General features: G+C 49.3%; 4 protein-coding genes across 6 annotated transcripts; 3 read left to right on the top strand and 1 right to left on the bottom strand.

Annotated features, from left to right (window-relative positions):
• Positions 1 to 1,146: 1,146 nt before the first annotated feature.
• On the top strand, positions 1,147 to 2,551 carry LOC9658465. The gene is made up of 3 exons (XM_024669471.1): positions 1,147 to 1,278; positions 1,340 to 1,654; positions 1,711 to 2,551. Exons 1-3 carry the CDS (start codon positions 1,183 to 1,185, stop codon positions 2,524 to 2,526), a joined length of 1,227 nt encoding a protein of 408 aa, XP_024525239.1. The 5' UTR covers positions 1,147 to 1,182; the 3' UTR covers positions 2,527 to 2,551.
• A 97-nt stretch (positions 2,552 to 2,648) lies between these two features.
• LOC9658466 lies at positions 2,649 to 5,413 on the bottom strand. 3 transcript variants are annotated; one of them, XM_024669470.1, is made up of 15 exons: positions 5,295 to 5,413; positions 5,095 to 5,236; positions 4,928 to 5,028; positions 4,816 to 4,864; positions 4,650 to 4,761; positions 4,487 to 4,584; positions 4,355 to 4,431; positions 4,193 to 4,296; positions 4,084 to 4,149; positions 3,967 to 4,037; positions 3,679 to 3,906; positions 3,477 to 3,629; positions 3,316 to 3,424; positions 3,110 to 3,258; positions 2,649 to 3,051 (listed from the first exon to the last, which is right to left on the bottom strand). In XM_024669470.1, the coding sequence occupies exons 1-15, from the start codon at positions 5,366 to 5,368 to the stop codon at positions 2,776 to 2,778; spliced, it is 1,809 nt and encodes a 602-aa protein (XP_024525238.1). In that variant the 5' UTR covers positions 5,369 to 5,413; the 3' UTR covers positions 2,649 to 2,775. The 3 variants fall into 3 exon arrangements, with proteins under 3 accessions (XP_024525238.1, XP_024525237.1, XP_024525236.1); XM_024669469.1 differs by having other exon boundaries at positions 3,679 to 4,037; positions 4,084 to 4,143; XM_024669468.1 differs by having other exon boundaries at positions 3,679 to 4,037.
• Positions 5,414 to 5,424: 11 nt separating this feature from the next.
• LOC112344619 (pentatricopeptide repeat-containing protein At1g06710, mitochondrial-like) lies at positions 5,425 to 10,217 on the top strand. Its single transcript, XM_024669693.1, has 3 exons — positions 5,425 to 7,071; positions 7,119 to 7,679; positions 7,916 to 10,217. The coding sequence occupies exons 1-3, from the start codon at positions 5,437 to 5,439 to the stop codon at positions 10,196 to 10,198; spliced, it is 4,479 nt and encodes a 1,492-aa protein (XP_024525461.1). The 5' UTR covers positions 5,425 to 5,436; the 3' UTR covers positions 10,199 to 10,217.
• On the top strand, positions 10,138 to 15,016 carry LOC112344620 (pentatricopeptide repeat-containing protein At5g65560-like). Its single transcript, XM_024669694.1, has 5 exons — positions 10,138 to 10,192; positions 10,241 to 10,283; positions 10,337 to 12,213; positions 12,363 to 14,421; positions 14,484 to 15,016. Exons 3-4 carry the CDS (start codon positions 10,368 to 10,370, stop codon positions 14,342 to 14,344), a joined length of 3,828 nt encoding a protein of 1,275 aa, XP_024525462.1. The 5' UTR covers positions 10,138 to 10,192; positions 10,241 to 10,283; positions 10,337 to 10,367; the 3' UTR covers positions 14,345 to 14,421; positions 14,484 to 15,016.
• Positions 15,017 to 16,954: the final 1,938 nt, after the last annotated feature.

The raw sequence follows: 16,954 nt of genomic DNA on the forward strand, positions 1-16,954 counted from the left end.
AGCTGAAGGATAAGTAGCGAGAAGTGGAAGAGGCGACGTCTCATAACATTGTGTCAAGCGAAGAGCATCATCAAGGGTGGCGGGAGCAAGTGCATGCACAAGTCCGATAAGATTTTGACGAAGTGCTGGCCACAATATTCCTAGCTTGATTCGCTTCGATATATTTGGCTCCGCACGAAGCAAAATACTTTGGAAACAAACGATAAATTGCATCACCGACTCAGATGGCCCTTGGTGAAGACGATGCAATTGTTTGAAGGCATCATCACAGTTGTCGGCATGTCTGAAGGTGCGTTTGAAGATGTCCGGGAGAACACTTCAATCCCCACAACTGGCTGTGCTCAAACCATTGTACCATTGCAACGCCATCCCTTGGAGACACATGGGAAACTCATGCAAACGTCGAGTATCATCCTAAGAATGATATGTGGCAATCATCGTGAAGTGATCGAACCAATGGTACACATCATCCCCAGGATTCCCGTGAGAGAACTCTAGTTGAATGCGAGGATTAGCACCAAGAGCACCATGTGCCGTAAACGCCACTATCAACTAAGTTTGGTTGTTCAATTGCAAGCATATAACATCAAGCAATTGTACCAACTGCTGCTCCAAAGTCAAAAGAGGAGATTGCTAATTTGCCATGAAGATAGACGAAGAAAGAGCAAAAGAAGAGAAATGAAAAAAAGCAAGAAGGAAATGGAAAATCTAGACAATGCAAAAAGTTAAATCTAAACCAAAATGCTGAAAGGGAAAAACAAAAGAAAGTAAATAGAAAAAGTTAAATATAGATGATGCAAAAGCTAGATCTAAACTAAAATCCTAAATTTAAGCATTCCTTAGGAACAATCAAAAGTGCCCTTTATCTCTACTAATGTGAGTGTTTGGAATATAGAAAGGAAATATAAAAAATGTGCATATCAATTAGCCCAAAAACTCTAATTTATATACTGGTTTGAATTGAAATCAATCTGACAGCTACCAAAATCTCACTATACAGCATCGTAGCCGTACACTTGGCCCTCACAACTCCAAGATTCTTATTCCCAAAAGATTGTTTCCAACGTGGCCTTAAAATGACGTGCCAGCAGAATAGTGTGCCACGTGGCGATAAATGACGTGCAGAGGCTTACATGGCGCGTTCTTATTCGCCCAAGCGACGCGGAGGTTTTAGGTTACAGCATGAGGCTTGTTTTGGCGCTCTCGTTCGCGCTATGGCTTTCGCTCGCGATCGTTTTCGCGGTGGAATCCGACGATAAGGGTCTCGGCGCTGTTCTGGTAATCGAAAGTTCCATCGATCGAGCAATCTCTGATTTCTTTCTCCCATTCTCTCCTCCAGGAAGCGACGGATAAAATCGTCCAGCAGCTAGGATGGAAGCGCGAGGATGTGAATGTGTCGCGGGTCTACTCCCGGAGGATGGGGCAAGCACTGATGTACGAATTCGACATCGAAATCGGTGGAAATATTTTCCCGATCAAGCTCGCCGAGGACATCAGTACATGGCGCTATGTAGACGAGCTCTCAAATCACGGCACCGACAAGGCGATGGTGGAATTTGGACACTGGGATGACGCGGCGCTGGCTCCATTCAAGATCGCAGGGCCGGTTGAGCTCTGGATCCAAGATGCCAAGGACCTCCGGCTCGCAATTCCGGTATGCATTCATCACGTTCTTGAATCGATCGCTAAAAAAGCCTTTCTTGTTTCCAGAACGATGTGGATGCTGGAGCGTTGCGAAAGGTTTTGCTAGCGGATGGCGCCACTGTGACAGTACTAGGAGCTCGAGAGATAAGTCTGACGAAGCCATTCAAGGTACCTTTGCCGCTGGTTGGCAGCGGTGATGATCACGCTTCCAGCATCTTGGCACTCTCGGAACAGCTCAGGCAAGCATCCCGATCCAGCGACCGGCCGATCCTATCACTCCGAGTGGTGAAGCCATCTTCGCTGGTGGCATCCGCCCCGGAGCAGCTGGATTCTCCGCCGGAGCGCCTCAAAGTGAAGAAACTTTCACCGGGGGCAGTGGAACTGAGCAGCAGGGCGCTGGACAAACTCGCAGGAGGTGAGATCGAATTGAGTGGCGGTAGCAGCAGTGGCAAGTCACAGTGGCTGTGGCCGCTTCCATCCGTGAACACGTCTGGACCAACCTTGCGGAGCTTGGAGCAAGCGCTCAAGCTCTTGCTCGGCCCCAGCGCTCACAGGCCGGGCTCCTTCAGCCTCCTCCGCGCCAAGGCCGCGGCAGCGAAGTTCGTCAAGGTGGAATTCGAGCTGGAGAAGCGCCTAGATGGCGACGATGATGCTCTACCCGAATGGGCAACCAGGCCGACGATCCAGCGGCTCCAGTTTGAGGTCCTGTCCAAGATCGACGGCGACAAAGTGATCCCCATGAGCGTCCGGCCTTTGGAAACGTATCCCTCGGCTACCACCGCATCGTTCGATTTTTTTAGTGGCAACACCACTAGCTTGGAAAGCATGGCATCGACATTCCTTCCTCCAGTGAGCCCTTTGACACTCGACGTAAGTTGGTAAAATCGCTTGGTGAATCGCCACTAGATTTTTCTGGATGAAATCATGAAGGGTTTTCCATGTATCATAACGTAAGTTGGTAAAATTTGGTAAACACATAAAATCATGTAAATCATAGCGATAAGTTGGTAAAAGTTGGTCACAACTGGATAAAATCATGTAAGAGTTTACCACAGAGAATAACGATCGTAGCAAATTCTTGGCAAAAAGGAAAAAATTCCAGTTAGCGATCGAAGATGCGAAGCTACCTATCTATGGTCGAAACGAGTAAACATCGATCCTGGTATCGTCTCCAGCGGCGTAAAGAACGTTCTTCGCGGTGGACCATTTGAGATCATGGTACATTCCAACATGGCGGCCATCCGGGAAGAGCTGCGCGAGTCGGGCGGAGGGCCGAGGCATGAAGAAGTCCGCAAAGTAAAGCCCACGAAGAGTGCTTATCGCGGCGGTCCCCGTGCCTGGCTTTAGAGCTAGCTTGAGGATGCCACTGTCGTCGATTTGCATGGACGAGACGGGAACGCTCGAAGCCTGGAAAAACCAAACGTATGAGCTATGCCGAAAACGAGGAACTAGCAGCAACGCTTACCTGGTTCGACAGCGTCCGGTAGTCCCAGCGGTGGATAAACTTGTCCATGCTCGCAGACACGATCATGTTTGCGTCGGTTGCATCCAGGCACGTAATCATCGCGTCGTGGGCTTGCAACCGGCCTGTGCTTCGCAGAGCTCCAAACATACCTGTGAAAGGCTCGTCAAAGAAGCACGCTTGAGACGAGAGAAAAGAATGTCTCGTACCTGTACAGCGATCGGCACGACGGTCCCAGACGCGGATTGTGCAGTCTCTCGAGGCCGACATGAAGATGTTTGGGTTTGGAGGGAATAGAGATAAACAAGTTATCAGGTCCTGATAAAAAAGAAACACAACTTAGAAACCGTAAGTACGAGTTGAGATCTACCTCATGCTCCACGTACTGCCTTAGAGGCTTCAAATTCGTGAAGGAAGTTGAGGACTGAAGATCGTAGTAGCAGACCTTTTGCTCACAAACATCACTTGGTCCTGATTTTGTGGTTTCTCCCGTAATAAAAGACGGCTCCAGGGCTCCTAATGCCTGTTGGAACAAGTCAGCAGATTTATAAGAGAATGAAATACCAAAGTACCTTAATGCACGCTATCAAAGTTGTCGTTTCTCTTGGAAGACATCCTTTCTCTTTCCAGCCTAGACCCCCTACTCCTCCGGCTCCATAGCGAAAAATGCACGGAGGAGGTAATCTTCGATTTGGAAGTGCACCCTCTCTTGCAACACCACAAACAAGGAGCGATTGGGAGGATACTTGAACGTCCATGGAGCACGCATAGTGGTGCGGCATTTCTATATGATTCAAAAGCTGCAGTGACAAACAGCGTAAGTTTATACGATCAGAAACAAGAGCAAAAGGTGAGTTTACTTGTCCGTCACAAGACCAAACAATGAGGGACCCGTCTTTGGCACCAGTCAGTAGCTGGTCTCGCCTGCTGTCTAGTGATGTACACACTTAGTAATTGCACAAAGATGATGACCTTACCATAAGCCATGGTGAAAACAGTGTTTTTGTGTCCATGAAAGGAGTCCACAGCATGAAGCCCTGAAACTATATTCAAGAGATTATAACAAGAACTTTTAAGTGCTCTTACCTGACTGTGTCACTGGAGTTTCATGGACCGGCCTCGGCGAAGTCACAACCGAGGTAGGACTGAGATTCCATCCCATGCTTTCCTCAATGTAATTTATGTCGTATCTGTCACAGAAAACGTTGCTAAAGTCAGAAAAGCTTTTACGTTCCCTCCATGCCTTACACAAAATGCCCCTCGGTGACGTTGTGAACAGCAGCCCGCAAGTCCGAGAGTGTCGTAAGATCACACTTCTCATTCAGCTAGAACGAAAGGGAAGAAATGTTAAAACCTGGATTTCTCATATGTTAATTCTACCTGTTGTAGGCAAAGCTCCACAGTCTTCCCCAACATTGTTACCGCTGCACATCGGGTCTCTTGCTTGCGAAGAAGTTGAACGATGGATTGAACGGCTCCTGGAAACCAAGAAAGCATACAGAGTTAGCCACATGCAGTTGGATGCTAGCTCGGTCAGAAGTACCAACGAGAGGGACAAACTCCATTTGAACTATAGAAGCAAATGCTTCAGCGTAGGAGAAGAACTCCATTCGACTCGCATCGATGGATCGCTTCAAGGTGAGGTGCTTCAAAACCTTGAGTGAAAAGAGATTAAGCCCCGCCAGCCAAAAAATCTAGCAGAAATATACCTTTGGGATGAATGTCTCTTTCATCCTCACTATCAAACGCTCTGGTAGCCTGGAGAAAAAAAGCCCGAGAGAACAGTAAGAAAAAGAGAAACAAGTTGAGACACCGAAGAACCTTGGAAACAGTAGCATGTATGGCACCACGGATTCTTGGCGCATCACCATTTCCCGGCTAAAGACTACATCTTCAAAGGCTCCAATCAATTCGTCAAAGACCTGTGAAGAAAAGTGAGTTTTCTTCTCTCTTTCGTATCATCTTCTCGAAAAGGAAGAAAAGCTTACCAGTTCTGATGATTCTAGCTCCGTGAGCACAAGCGTGATCTCAGAAGCGACGCGATCCAGCTCGCTGGAATCTTTGAGCCGTAATATCAGCGGCGTGAAGAGCTTCTTGAGATCCCGGGTCTTGACGTGATCGGTGAGGAGCCTGGCCATGAGAAAAATCCATTGTAGGATCGCTTGGAGCGCGAGAAAAGAGCGCCTACCTGAGCGTCTTGAAGAGCTCCGTCGCGAGGGGGATCTCATCGGGGCCGACCTCCACCTCGATGAAGAGCTTCATGCTCTTCGCAAGAAAGTGAGGAGCCCAAAGCCCTAAATAAAATAATGTGAGGATTTAGGGTTTATGCAATGCGCGGGCTATGGGCGGGCGGAGGCGCCGCGATCGCCAATGCGCGCGCCAGGTATCTCTCCAATATCGCAATGTCGCATCGCCCGCTCCCCCCGGCAGAGATTGAGCGCCTGGCCGAGATAATCCTGCGACAGGTGATGGATTCCAAGCGAGCCGGGGAAGGAATCGAGAAATCCCTGGGTCTGTATGGCGATATTCTAGTCCCTGACCTCGTCGGCAAGGTGATCCACCGGATTCCGGATCCAAACACCGCCTGGGAGGTGTTCCAGTGGGCCGGGAAGCAATCCAAGTTCACGCACAACAGGTTTACTTGCAACAATCTCCTCAGCGTCTACGTGAAGGCCCGGCGCGTCGAGGACGCGCATCTCTTCTTCCAGAGCCACATGAAGAACGTCTTCGAGCCGGACGAGGTGTCTTACAACACGCTCATGAATGGTTTCTTCAAGGCTGGCGACGTGAAGAAGGCGCTGGCGCTGTTTGGAGAGATGAAGGACTCCGGCATTGCGGTCCTGAGGTCTCACAACATTGTTCTTCGAGGGCTGTGCTCCGGGGGAAAGATCTCCATGGCCTGGGAGGTTTTCAAGGACATGAGTGGGATTTTCTCGCCGAACCTCATCTCGTACACCATCATGATCGATGGCCTTTGCAAGAGCCGCAAGGTGGACAAGGCCATCACGCTCTTCAAGCAGATGGTGGACAAGGCTATCTACCCGGACGTGGTCACGTATGGTGCTCTGATCGATGGGCTTGGCAAGCAGCGCCGGGTGAAGGAAGCTTATGACTTGTTCGAGGAGGCCAGGGCGAAAGGATGCCACCCGACTGTGGTGACTTACAACACCATGATCGACGGGCTTTGCAAGTGTGGAAGGATTGAGAACGCTTTGACGCTCTACGACGACATGGTGAGAGAGCCACACTTGAAGCCGGACATGTTCACGTACAGCGCTCTCATAAACGGTCTCAACTTATCCAACAGAGGGGAGAAGGCTTACGAGCTGTATGAAGAAATGCTGGACACCGGCTGCTCGCCCGACGTTGTAACTTACAACACTCTCCTGGACGGGCTCTGCAAGTCGGGTTGCGAGGACAAGGCGATGGAGATTTTCAGGAAGATGGGAGTTGGGAACGTTTGCGATCCCAACGTGATCACCTACACAGTTCTCATCGACAGGTTTTGCAAAGTGGATCGGCTGGGAGATGCTGTGAAGCTGGCGAAAGAGATGGAGGGCAGGTCTCTCCTCCCGGACGCCGTCACGTTCACGACGGTGATCCAGAAGCTGTGCAAGGAGTCGAGAATCGACGAGGCTCACGAGCTGTTTGAGAGCATCGGAAAGACTTGCAAGCCGGACTCGGTGCTCTTCAACACGATGCTTGCTGGCTACTGCAAGATAACGAGGATCGACGACGCAAAGAAGCTGCACGACCGAATGCTTGACAGTGGCTGTGCTCCGACGCTCGCAACTTACACAGCTCTCGTCACTGGGTTCTGCCGCACTGGGAGATACAGCGATGCCTTGATCATGTATCACGAGATGATCGAGATGGGATTTCCACCGGAGAGACATCTAGCTGAGCTGGTCGATCGGACTAGGACGGATCATCCCCCTCCTCGTCGTCCATACTTCGTGACAACTTGAAAAGGGCGAGCTCACGCTTAAGGGTATGAACGATGCTTCCGGAGGTGGTGGTTGTTCTCGAGATCCTGGCCAGACTACCGCTGGAAGAAGTGCTGCGGCTGAGGTCCGTGTGTAGATCCTGGAAGGCTGCCACAAGCGGCCAGCTCTTCATCTCCAGGCATGAAAAGTTCCAGAGGAAGTCGCCATCGTTTTTCGTCTGCGGCTCCGAAGAGGGTACGTTTGTTTTGGATCCGCGCAAGCATGGAACAGACAGGAAGCTCTTGACTGCCCAGCAAATCCCGAGGGAGTTCTTGTTGGAGCCAGCGGTGGCGTGCTTTGCTACGCTACAACCACGGTCCATTACCGTCGACCTGGTGGTGTGGGATCCTCGCGAAACAGTGCCACCAAACCTTCTACCCCAGGCTGGAGTTTGTCACCATGGTTTTGCGCTTCTAGTTGTTTGGAAACTAAGAGCCGATCCGGGGTTCGAACCCATGAAGAGGGACCCTATTTTTTTTTCGCTGAGATTCGACCGTGTCACGTCTTCGTACTTGGAAAAAAATTCTATGATTCAAATAGCATTTTTAGGGTTTATGGGATCGGGCAGAGGATCGCCAATGCGCCAGGTATCTCTCCATCGGCTGCTAGAGCCAGGCCGAGATACTCGCCATTGAGAAATCTCTGTTTCTACAAGGCGAAATTCTTGTCCTCGGGAGCCTGGGAAAATCGAACAGGTTTTCACTTGCAACGATCTCCATCGACGTTAGCATCCAGGATGCCCATTTCCTCTTCCGGAGCCATATGAGGGACGTCCACGGACGCATTCCTCGTCGTCGTCGGAGCTTCGTTACTGCTTTAACAGGCCCAAGATGCAGTGGAATATGCGAATGCGCGAGTCCATAGCTCGTGGTGGCTATGGCGGATGGTTGTGGTATGGCGACAGTTGGTTCGACTGTTTTCTTCTCCCGCTCGGAGCTTGGAGCGACGTTTGGTCGCGGCACTACAGGAAGGGAAGCTGCTGGACGAGGCCCTGGGGAGAAAGGGAGGATTGGATGGCTCTCTGGTGGCCTCGGTGATGAGAAGTGTTGATCCAGACTCCGCGAAGCATTTCTTCCACTGGGCGAAGCAGCAAGTGGGCTTTTCACACACTTTGGATACGTGCAATGCGCTGCTGGAAGCTACTGTTCGAGCAGGGAGGATCGGAGAGGCAACAGAACTGCTAGAGGCAGAGTTCAAGGCAGTGCTCAAGAATGTTGTCACTTACAACATCTTGATCCGCGGCTTGTGCTCTGGTGGCGATGCTGCTGGGGCCTTGGAGCTGTTCCACCGGATGAGGAACTCGGGTGTTCGTGAGAACTCACAGACGTATCTGAGCTTGCTCCAGGGGCTGTGCTCGGCAGGAATGCTCTCGGCGGCATGGAAGTGCTATAGAGATATGTGGGACTTCTCTACGCACTTGGACGTCGTGGTGGTCACGACGTTTCTACACTGCTTGTGTAGAGCAGGATCCGTGGACTCCGGGCTGGAAGTTGTGAAGCAGCTAGAGGCAGAGACGAAATGCATGCCGACTATGGTGACTTACAATGTTCTTATCAACGGGCTGTGCAAGACCGGGAGAGTTTGTGATGCCTTCACTGCCTTTAGAAAGGCGATCCACTTCGGGTTTCGGCCAACAGTCGTCACGTACAGCACTCTCATCGACGGGCTCTGTAGAGACCACGAGGTTGACAAAGGTTGCAAACTCCTGGAAGAGATGGCAGGACGAGGCTGTGCTCCCAATGCGGTCACCTACAATACTTTGGTGAATGCTCTCCTCGGCCAGGGTCGTTCAAAGGAAGCGTTCTCTCTTCTCGAACAGATGGCAGCAAACGGATGTCCTCCGGAGCTGATTACTTTCGGCTTGATCATCAAAGGCCTCTGCAAAGAAGGAGAGATCGAAGCAGCTTTTAGAGTGGTGGATGAGATGGTGGACAGAGGCTTCGTTCCAGACGTGGAGATTCACACGGTTTTGCTGCATGCTCTGTGCGAGCTAGGCCGAGTGGATGAGGCGTGGTTCTTCTTCCAACAGGTACTGCTGATCGGTTTCACTCCGGACGCGGTCACTTACAACACAATGGTCGATGGACTCTACAAAGCAGGGAGGCTAGAGGCAGCTGGAATGGTATTGCAGCTTCTGGCCGAGAGCCTCTCGTCTCCGACTGTTTTCACGTTCACCATCGCGGTGGACGGTCTGTCCAAGGCAGGAAACTTGACCGGGGCTTCTGAAGTCTTCGACTCGATGCCACAAACGGGAGTTTCTCCAAATACTGTGACTTATGACGCTCTCATCGACGGCCTTTGCAAAGCAGGAAAGCTCGATATAGCGCTTGGCCTCTTAAGAGACAAAAGCTCGCAGGCAGGCATGTTTGCGTTTAGCTCTCTTCTTCACGGGCTATGCCAGGCTCACAGGCTCGAGGAAGCGATCCAGCTGCTCAAAGCCATGCCTTGCGTGCCGAACGTGGTCTGCTTCAACTCGCTGATGAACGGGCTGTGCCAGGCTCGCAGAGTTGACGAGGCATTCGAGCTTTTTGACGTGATGAAGGAGTCCGGGTGCTCGGCCGACGTGATCACTTACAACATCTTGCTGAAGGGACTGTGCAAGCTGCGGAGGATTCCAGAAGCTTACAAGCATGTCGAGCTCATGCGGCGGACGGAAGGCTGCTCTCCCAACGTGGTCACTTTCAGCACTCTCATCCAGGGACTTTGCCACGCTGGGCGAGTGAACCAGGCCTGGGAAGTCTACGAGAGGATGGTGGCGGTGGAGGGGATCTCTCCTAACAGGTTCACGTACGCGTTCCTGCTGGAAGGACTCTGCAAAGCCGGTGACAGCCGTAGACTCGAGCAGTGTTTCGAGCAAATGCTCGAAAGAGAGTGGAGGAGCTCATCCTCATGGCCGATTCATTCGCCCGAAGTGGACTTCCTCGTCTCCGGGTTTGCGAGAAACGGGCGAGCTGTCCTGGCTTACGGGATGGCGAAGCTGATGATGGCAAGAGGATTCGTCCCGGGTGCTGCTACGTGCCGTGCGGTGCTTGACGGGCTCTGGAAAGCAGGAGCCGCCAGAGAACACCGGGAATTCGCCTCGCACCTCTTGAGCTCACAGGTTTGATCATTCTCGCATCGAAAGATACTGATTAGAGTGCTTTTGCAGTGAAAAAATCTCTTTTTTTCCGCTCATTTTTCTCGAAGCACAAGTAAGAACACTTCCATGGTTTATTTTTCTTTGTTCTTGATGTATGTTTCTCAGGGTTTAGGGTCTAAGGCGCGTGGCATGGACAATGATCTTCTCCCGCCTGCATTTTGCTGTCTCTAAATGGAGATGGTTCTCTAAGCTGCGACCCCATTTCCAGCGACCAAGGAGTAGTAGACTTCCTTTCGCGATCGTAGCGGTGAGAGAATCACACACACAGCCCTTGAGTGGCCTTTGCAGCAGCAGTACCAGCAACAGTAGCAGCAAGCCGAAGAAGGAGACACTGTTCGCGATCTCCATCGCTGAGACAGTTTCCAGGTCGGGCACTTCGATGGAGAGCATAGAGGCGGCGCTGAGATGGTTCCAAGGTACTCCCAGCAACAGCTTGGTGGGAGTGGTGCTCAAGAACATCCAGGAGCCGGACAGTGCGTGGTTCTTCTTCCAGTGGGCGAGGAGGAAGGCCGGTTTCAGGCACAACACTTACACCTGGAACGTCCTGCTGAGCGTGTTCGTGAGGGAAAAGAGGCACGCCGAGGCGAGACAGATGATGGACGAGCAGATGCTCCACGACTGCTTTCCGGACGTGGTGACTTTCACCACGCTCATGACGGGTTACTCGAGAGCCGGGGAGATGCGAGCTTGTGTGGAACTTATGGAGGAGTATTGGGCCAGGAACACGGACAAGCCCCCGACTGCTCAGATGTACAACGTCCTGCTCAATGGTTTCTTCAACGCGGGGATGTTTGGAGAGGCTCTGGTCCAGTTCGAGAAGATGGTGCAAGTGTGCCGGCCGACGCTGGTGACTTACAACACGCTGGTTACGGGGCTGTCCAAGTCGGGCATGGTGAGAGACGCGCTCGGGATGCTCGAGTTCATGATCGAGTCGGGGCTTTCACCGGACGTGATCACTTTCAACTCGGTGCTCGACGGGCTGTGCAAGGAGCAGCGGATACTCGACGCGCACAACGTTTTCAAGCGGGCTCTGGAGAGGGGGTGCCGGCCGAACGTTGTCACTTACAGCACCTTGATCGACGGGCTGTCGAAGATGGCGAAGATGGACGAGGCGTTGCAGCTCCTGGCGAAGATGGTGGAGCTGGGCTGCCGCGCAAACACGGTGACTTACTCCACGGTCGTGGACGGGCTGCTCAAAGTCGGGAGAATGGAGGACGCGGTCGTGGTTCTCAGGCAGATGAGGGACGCCGGGTGCTTGCCGGACGCGGTGACTTACAACACTCTCATCGATGGATTCTTCAAGCGGCAGAGGCTGCGGGAGGCCGTCGGTTTACTCCGCGAGATGCTCGAGGCCGGGTTCCATCCCAGCGTTGTGACTTACACCACGCTGTGCCACGGGCTTTGCCGGAGCGGCCGCTTCGACGAGGCTGTGGAGATCCTCGACTACATGGCTGCTCGAGGCTGCGCTCCCAACGCCATCACTTACAGCTCCATCGTCGACGGACTGTGCAAGGCCGGGAGAGTGACCGAGGCGCTGGGATACTTCGAAAAGATGGCGCGGGACGAGGTGGTGGCTCCTCACGTCATAGCTTACTCGGCGCTCATCGACGGGCTCTGCAAAGCTGGCAAGATCGACGAGGCGTACGAGTTCCTCGAGCGGATGATCCGAGCGGGCCGGATCCCGGACGTGGTGACTTTCAGCATTCTCATCAATGGGCTGTGCGACGCCGGGCGGATCGACACGGGGCTGGAGCTCTTCCGTGGCATGGCCGAGCGAGGCTGCGTCCCGGACATGGTGACGTACGCTACTCTCGTCGACAGGCTTTGCCGAGCTAGCAGAGTGGACGAAGCTTTCGATCTCTTCCAGCAAATGAGGAGCGATGGATTGTCGCCGGATAGATCGACTCGGAGAACTATGATCCATGGCCTTCTCGAGGTGAACAGGGACGAAGACGCGAAGAGAATCCAAGACGAAGAGAACTCTTGATTACGACGAAAACAGTTATAAGTTCGAATCCGGGCATCGACAATGATAAGATCGCGCGTTCGAATCCGGGCACGTACAAATCATCGTGTCGGAGTTTCGACTCCTGTCCGCGACGGTATGGGTTTTAGGGTTCTTGGTTTTGAGCTCCAATGATCCGGCAATGGCGGCAATGCCGCTCGCCATTCCGCGTCTCCTACCCGTATTCCAATCCGGGCCACGTCCAGTCCCTGCTCGGCATCCTCGACAATGCGCCCGGCAGCAGCGGCGGCAGCGATCTCGCGGCGCTCCTCAACTCGAGGTACGATCCCGGCGTTATCATCACCAAGGACACGCTGCGTGTCGTCCTTCGCGAGGTGAAATCCGCGGAGCTTGCGAAGCAGCTCTTTGATTGGGCTGCTACCAGGCCGCACTTCAGCCACAACAATCTCACTCGCAATGCGCTGCTCTTCGCGACGATTCGGGGGGGACAGATCGAGCAGGCCCGCGAGATTTTCAAGGGCATTGTTGAGAAGAAGGCCGATATCTATGCGTACAATGCCATGATCAATGCCTACTGCTTGAAAGGAGAGTTTTCCGCGGCCTATGCGTTGCTGGAAGAGATGAAAACGCACGGGATTGCCAAGAACACCGTCACACACGGGATAGTGATCAAGGCGCTGTGTGGCAATGACCGGATAGACGAGGCTGTGAGTTACTTTCACTCCATTCCCGAGGACTGCCGGGACGAGATCTCGTATAACACTTTGATCACTAGCCTGGTGGCTTCCAGGCGGTCCGAGCAGGCCTTGGAGCTTCTTCGGGCGATGGTAGCCGATGGAGGAAGCCCGGATGCTTGCAACTACATGACCGTGATGGATGGGCTCTTCAAAGCTGGCTCTCCAGAGGTGGCGGCGAAGTTATTCCAGGAGATGCGCTCCAGGGGCCACTCGCCAGACTTGAGAACGTACACCATCATGATCTCGGGGCTGTCCAAGGCCAAGCAGCTGCCACTGGCTTGCGACTACTTTGAGGAGATGCTACGCAAGAATCTCAAGCCGGACGCCATCGTATACTCGAGCTTGATCGATGCGTTTTGCAAGGCCGACAAGGTGGACGACGCATGGAAGCTTTTGCGTTCTAGTGGGATCGAGCCAACCATAACCATGTACAGCACGATGGTCGACTCGCTCTGCAAGAACAGGGGGACGGACAAGGCTCTCGAGGTCATCCGGGAGATGAAGAGCAAGAACTGCGAACCGGGGATCCACATATGGACGTCGCTGGCGACGGCTTATGTGGCCGAAGGACGGGTGGACGAGGCTCTGAAGCTTGTGAATGACCTCGAGTGTGATCCGGACGTGATCTTCTACAGCAGGCTCATTGGCGTGCTCTACGACACCGGCAGAAGCGACGAGGCTCTCAACATCTTCAACACCATGGTCGAGAAAGGCCTCGCTCCAGACGGTCAGACTTACTCGACGATCGTCCACTGCTTCTGCAAGCAAGGCAACATGCGGGCCGCGTCGAAGTTCGCTGCGCTGATGCACGGGACTGGCGTGAAGATGGAGCCTATCGTCTATGGCATGCTCATGGACGGCTACTTCCGGGAGTGCAACATGGAAGAGGCTCTCAAAACTTACGAGGTGATGCTCTCCAAAGGCGTGCGTCCCAATCCAGTGATCTACAACATTCTGGTCGGCGGGCTTTGCAAGATGAGGAGGCTGGAGCATGCCACCGAGGTCTTTCGGGAGATGCAAGAGAAGGATGGCATCGTTCCCTCCGCCAAGAGTTACAGCATTCTCATCCACGGAGCTGCAAAGGCGAGGGAGGTGGAAAAGGTGCTGGATCTTCTGACGGAGATGATCGACAACGGCGTCATTCCAAACCACATGACTTACACGAGCGTCATCTCCGCTCTCGGCAAGGCTGGCCGCCTGAGCGAGGCGAAGGATGTGTTCCAGGACATGGTGAAGATGGGCCTGGTGCAAGATGCTCCTGCGTATGGTGCTCTCATCAACGAGCTTTGCAAGAGGTCGAGCTTGGGCGAGGCATGGGACTTGCTTCAGGACATGATGGACAGTGGCTGCGCGCCGGACAAGAAGGTCTACAAGTCATTTTACCGGGCAGTGAGCAAGAGGGAGCAGTGAGCATCTCGGCGGCTTTGCAAAGCGTTTTCGAGCTTCGTCGAGCTTGAAGGTGAGCTGAAGATCTCCAGGTTCCTCAGGTAACGGGATAATAGAAATCGCTTCTTCAAATCATCCACATGTTTCCATGTCCTTTTCTCAGGCGAAACTGTGGCGATGAACGAGGAGTGTGTCGCCTCATTCTTTCCCTACGTTCCGGAGGCCGAGATTGAGAACGATACGACAGACTCTTCCTATCCATCGAGGTCGAAAGTAAGTGAGAGTAAGCTGGTTTTCTTCAAGCAAAGACCAGAGAACGAGATTTATGTAAAGCAAGCGCAGGTATGAATTGGAATCCAAACTAGAGAAGTTAAAAATTATGTAGAGCAAGCCAGGTAAGACCAGGTATGGAATTGTCGATCATTTGTTCTCTCTCTATTGGAATCCAAACTTTGCAGAGAATACACACGAGATGAAAGGAAGTTACGTTATGCAGAATGACCATAAACTCCACCACTCTTGCTCGTCCATCCTGGGGTCCTGGATCTCACGTTCTCACCAAGTACACACTTGATGTATCAAATTAATTGATAGAAAGATTATTGGGAAGGCACAAAGATTTTGCAGAATTATTATTGTTTCTCAAACTTTCTATACAACCATTGCATCTTAATGTAAATTAAACTTTTATAGTTAGCAAGATTTTACATCTGTTCCCCACATTCTTTTGATAACTGGATATTTTGAGAATCTGTGTTGGGTAGATTCATATAATACTAAATTACAGCTATTTTGAAGTGATAAAAATGTGTTCATCATGCAATTTTTATATTTGCAATATGTATTTGGAGACCATATAGCTATTTTGTTTCCAGAATAAAATACTAAATTTCCATCTAGTTGTATTCTTAATTGACATCCACTATCATTTTCGTATCCTTTCTTAGACCATTTTTCAATATTATAAATATAAAGTACTAATCTACAATTTATATGTAAATATAAAATTGCTTTTTGATTTGGTGATACTAAGAATTCAGTAGACTTCAAGTAATAATAGGGCATAATACTTATTAATGTAGTAAGATAAATTTTACAAACATTTAAGGAATTTAGTTTAGGAAATAGTAATTGGGGATTATGATTTTTGTAATTTGTAATAGTATATTGAATAGCATAATACTCGAGTACCATAGTAAAAAATGATGCACATAATCTTTCTAAAGTATTTCGATGGGATCTTAATAAGGCAGTTAAATATCTTTTAACATTATCTCCATCATCATATTCAGGATCCTCTTGATCAGCTACACATAAAGGAAAAGATTTTCCTTTTGAACCATAAATCCACATTTCAGTAAAAATATTTAATTTTCCATAAATATCATCTTCTAATGTAAATTGAAAATTCATACTTTGACCTTTAGGTAATTCTCCAGAAGATATATTATCAATCATTAAATCCATTGCATAAGTAATTAATTTAGCACTTTCTTTTGACATTGCATTTTCTTCTCCATGTTCTATTTGTGAGTTAATAGTACCAAAAAAATATAAATTAATTAACATAAATATAATTCTCATTTTTATTTTAAATAAAAATAAATAATAGTTAGTATAAAATCTATTTTTAAAAAAATAATAATATTTTTGTACTTTACATTGAATCTAAAAAAAGCCTAGTAAATTTAAAAGAATGGCAAGTAAGTATTGATTAGATATTAATAATATATGTTTATGAGTTTATTTCTTTTGAACAAATGGCACTTCTCTTCTCTCTAGGCACTAAATGCCAAAGAGCTGGAATGGCAACTTCTCAAGTGAATATCAATCATCTCTCATTCTCTTTATCCTAATTGTTGATTTTCAGCCACCCTCAAGCTATAATACATCATTCACATTGTTTTAGCACATTTGTAGTAATCCTATATTTATTAATTTGGGAAATTCTACTAAATTTGAGACTTAAAGGAATCTTTTGAAAAATAAGAATAAGAATATTTTTAGAATATTCTTAAAATTAATGAAGTATATTAAGTTTCAGCAAAGCTTTTTAACTAAAGCTCTACTCCCATAGATCTTACCAAAGCACAACAAACATTAAAAATGAAAATATATATTATTGTCAATTTGACATCCATTTAATAGCCTCTTGGAAATGCTTTGGGTGAAATAGCCAACCACTATATTCATATATAAAAATGAATAAAATTACCAAAATATTTATCAATCATTTTGGAATCTATTACTTCTAATGAAGATATGAAAGAATTTTAGATTAATGTAGTAAATATTTACTTTTAAGAAAAATCATTGTCAACTAAAGTATAATTTTTTTACTTCATAATCTTATATCACCTGTTAAAATAATTAATTATAGAATGAATGTTTTTCCAAAATAAAAAAAATTACCTAATTTCTAATTTTAAACTATGTGCTACACCTTCAATAGCAAACTTTAGAGGAGTAACTGTATGTGCATATTGTTTATAAAACCAACCAAAAACAATACTTTCAAGTGAGATAGTCATTTGAGGATCTTTTAGATTCAATTTTCATTTCTTTTCCCACCACCTTATATATTATTGATTTTCTAATTGATTATATGGGCCACATAGGATATACTATTGAAAT

This window comes from Selaginella moellendorffii, unplaced genomic scaffold (assembly GCF_000143415.4).
Source record: "Selaginella moellendorffii unplaced genomic scaffold, v1.0 SELMOscaffold_5, whole genome shotgun sequence".
NCBI lineage: Eukaryota > Viridiplantae > Streptophyta > Lycopodiopsida > Selaginellales > Selaginellaceae > Selaginella > Selaginella moellendorffii.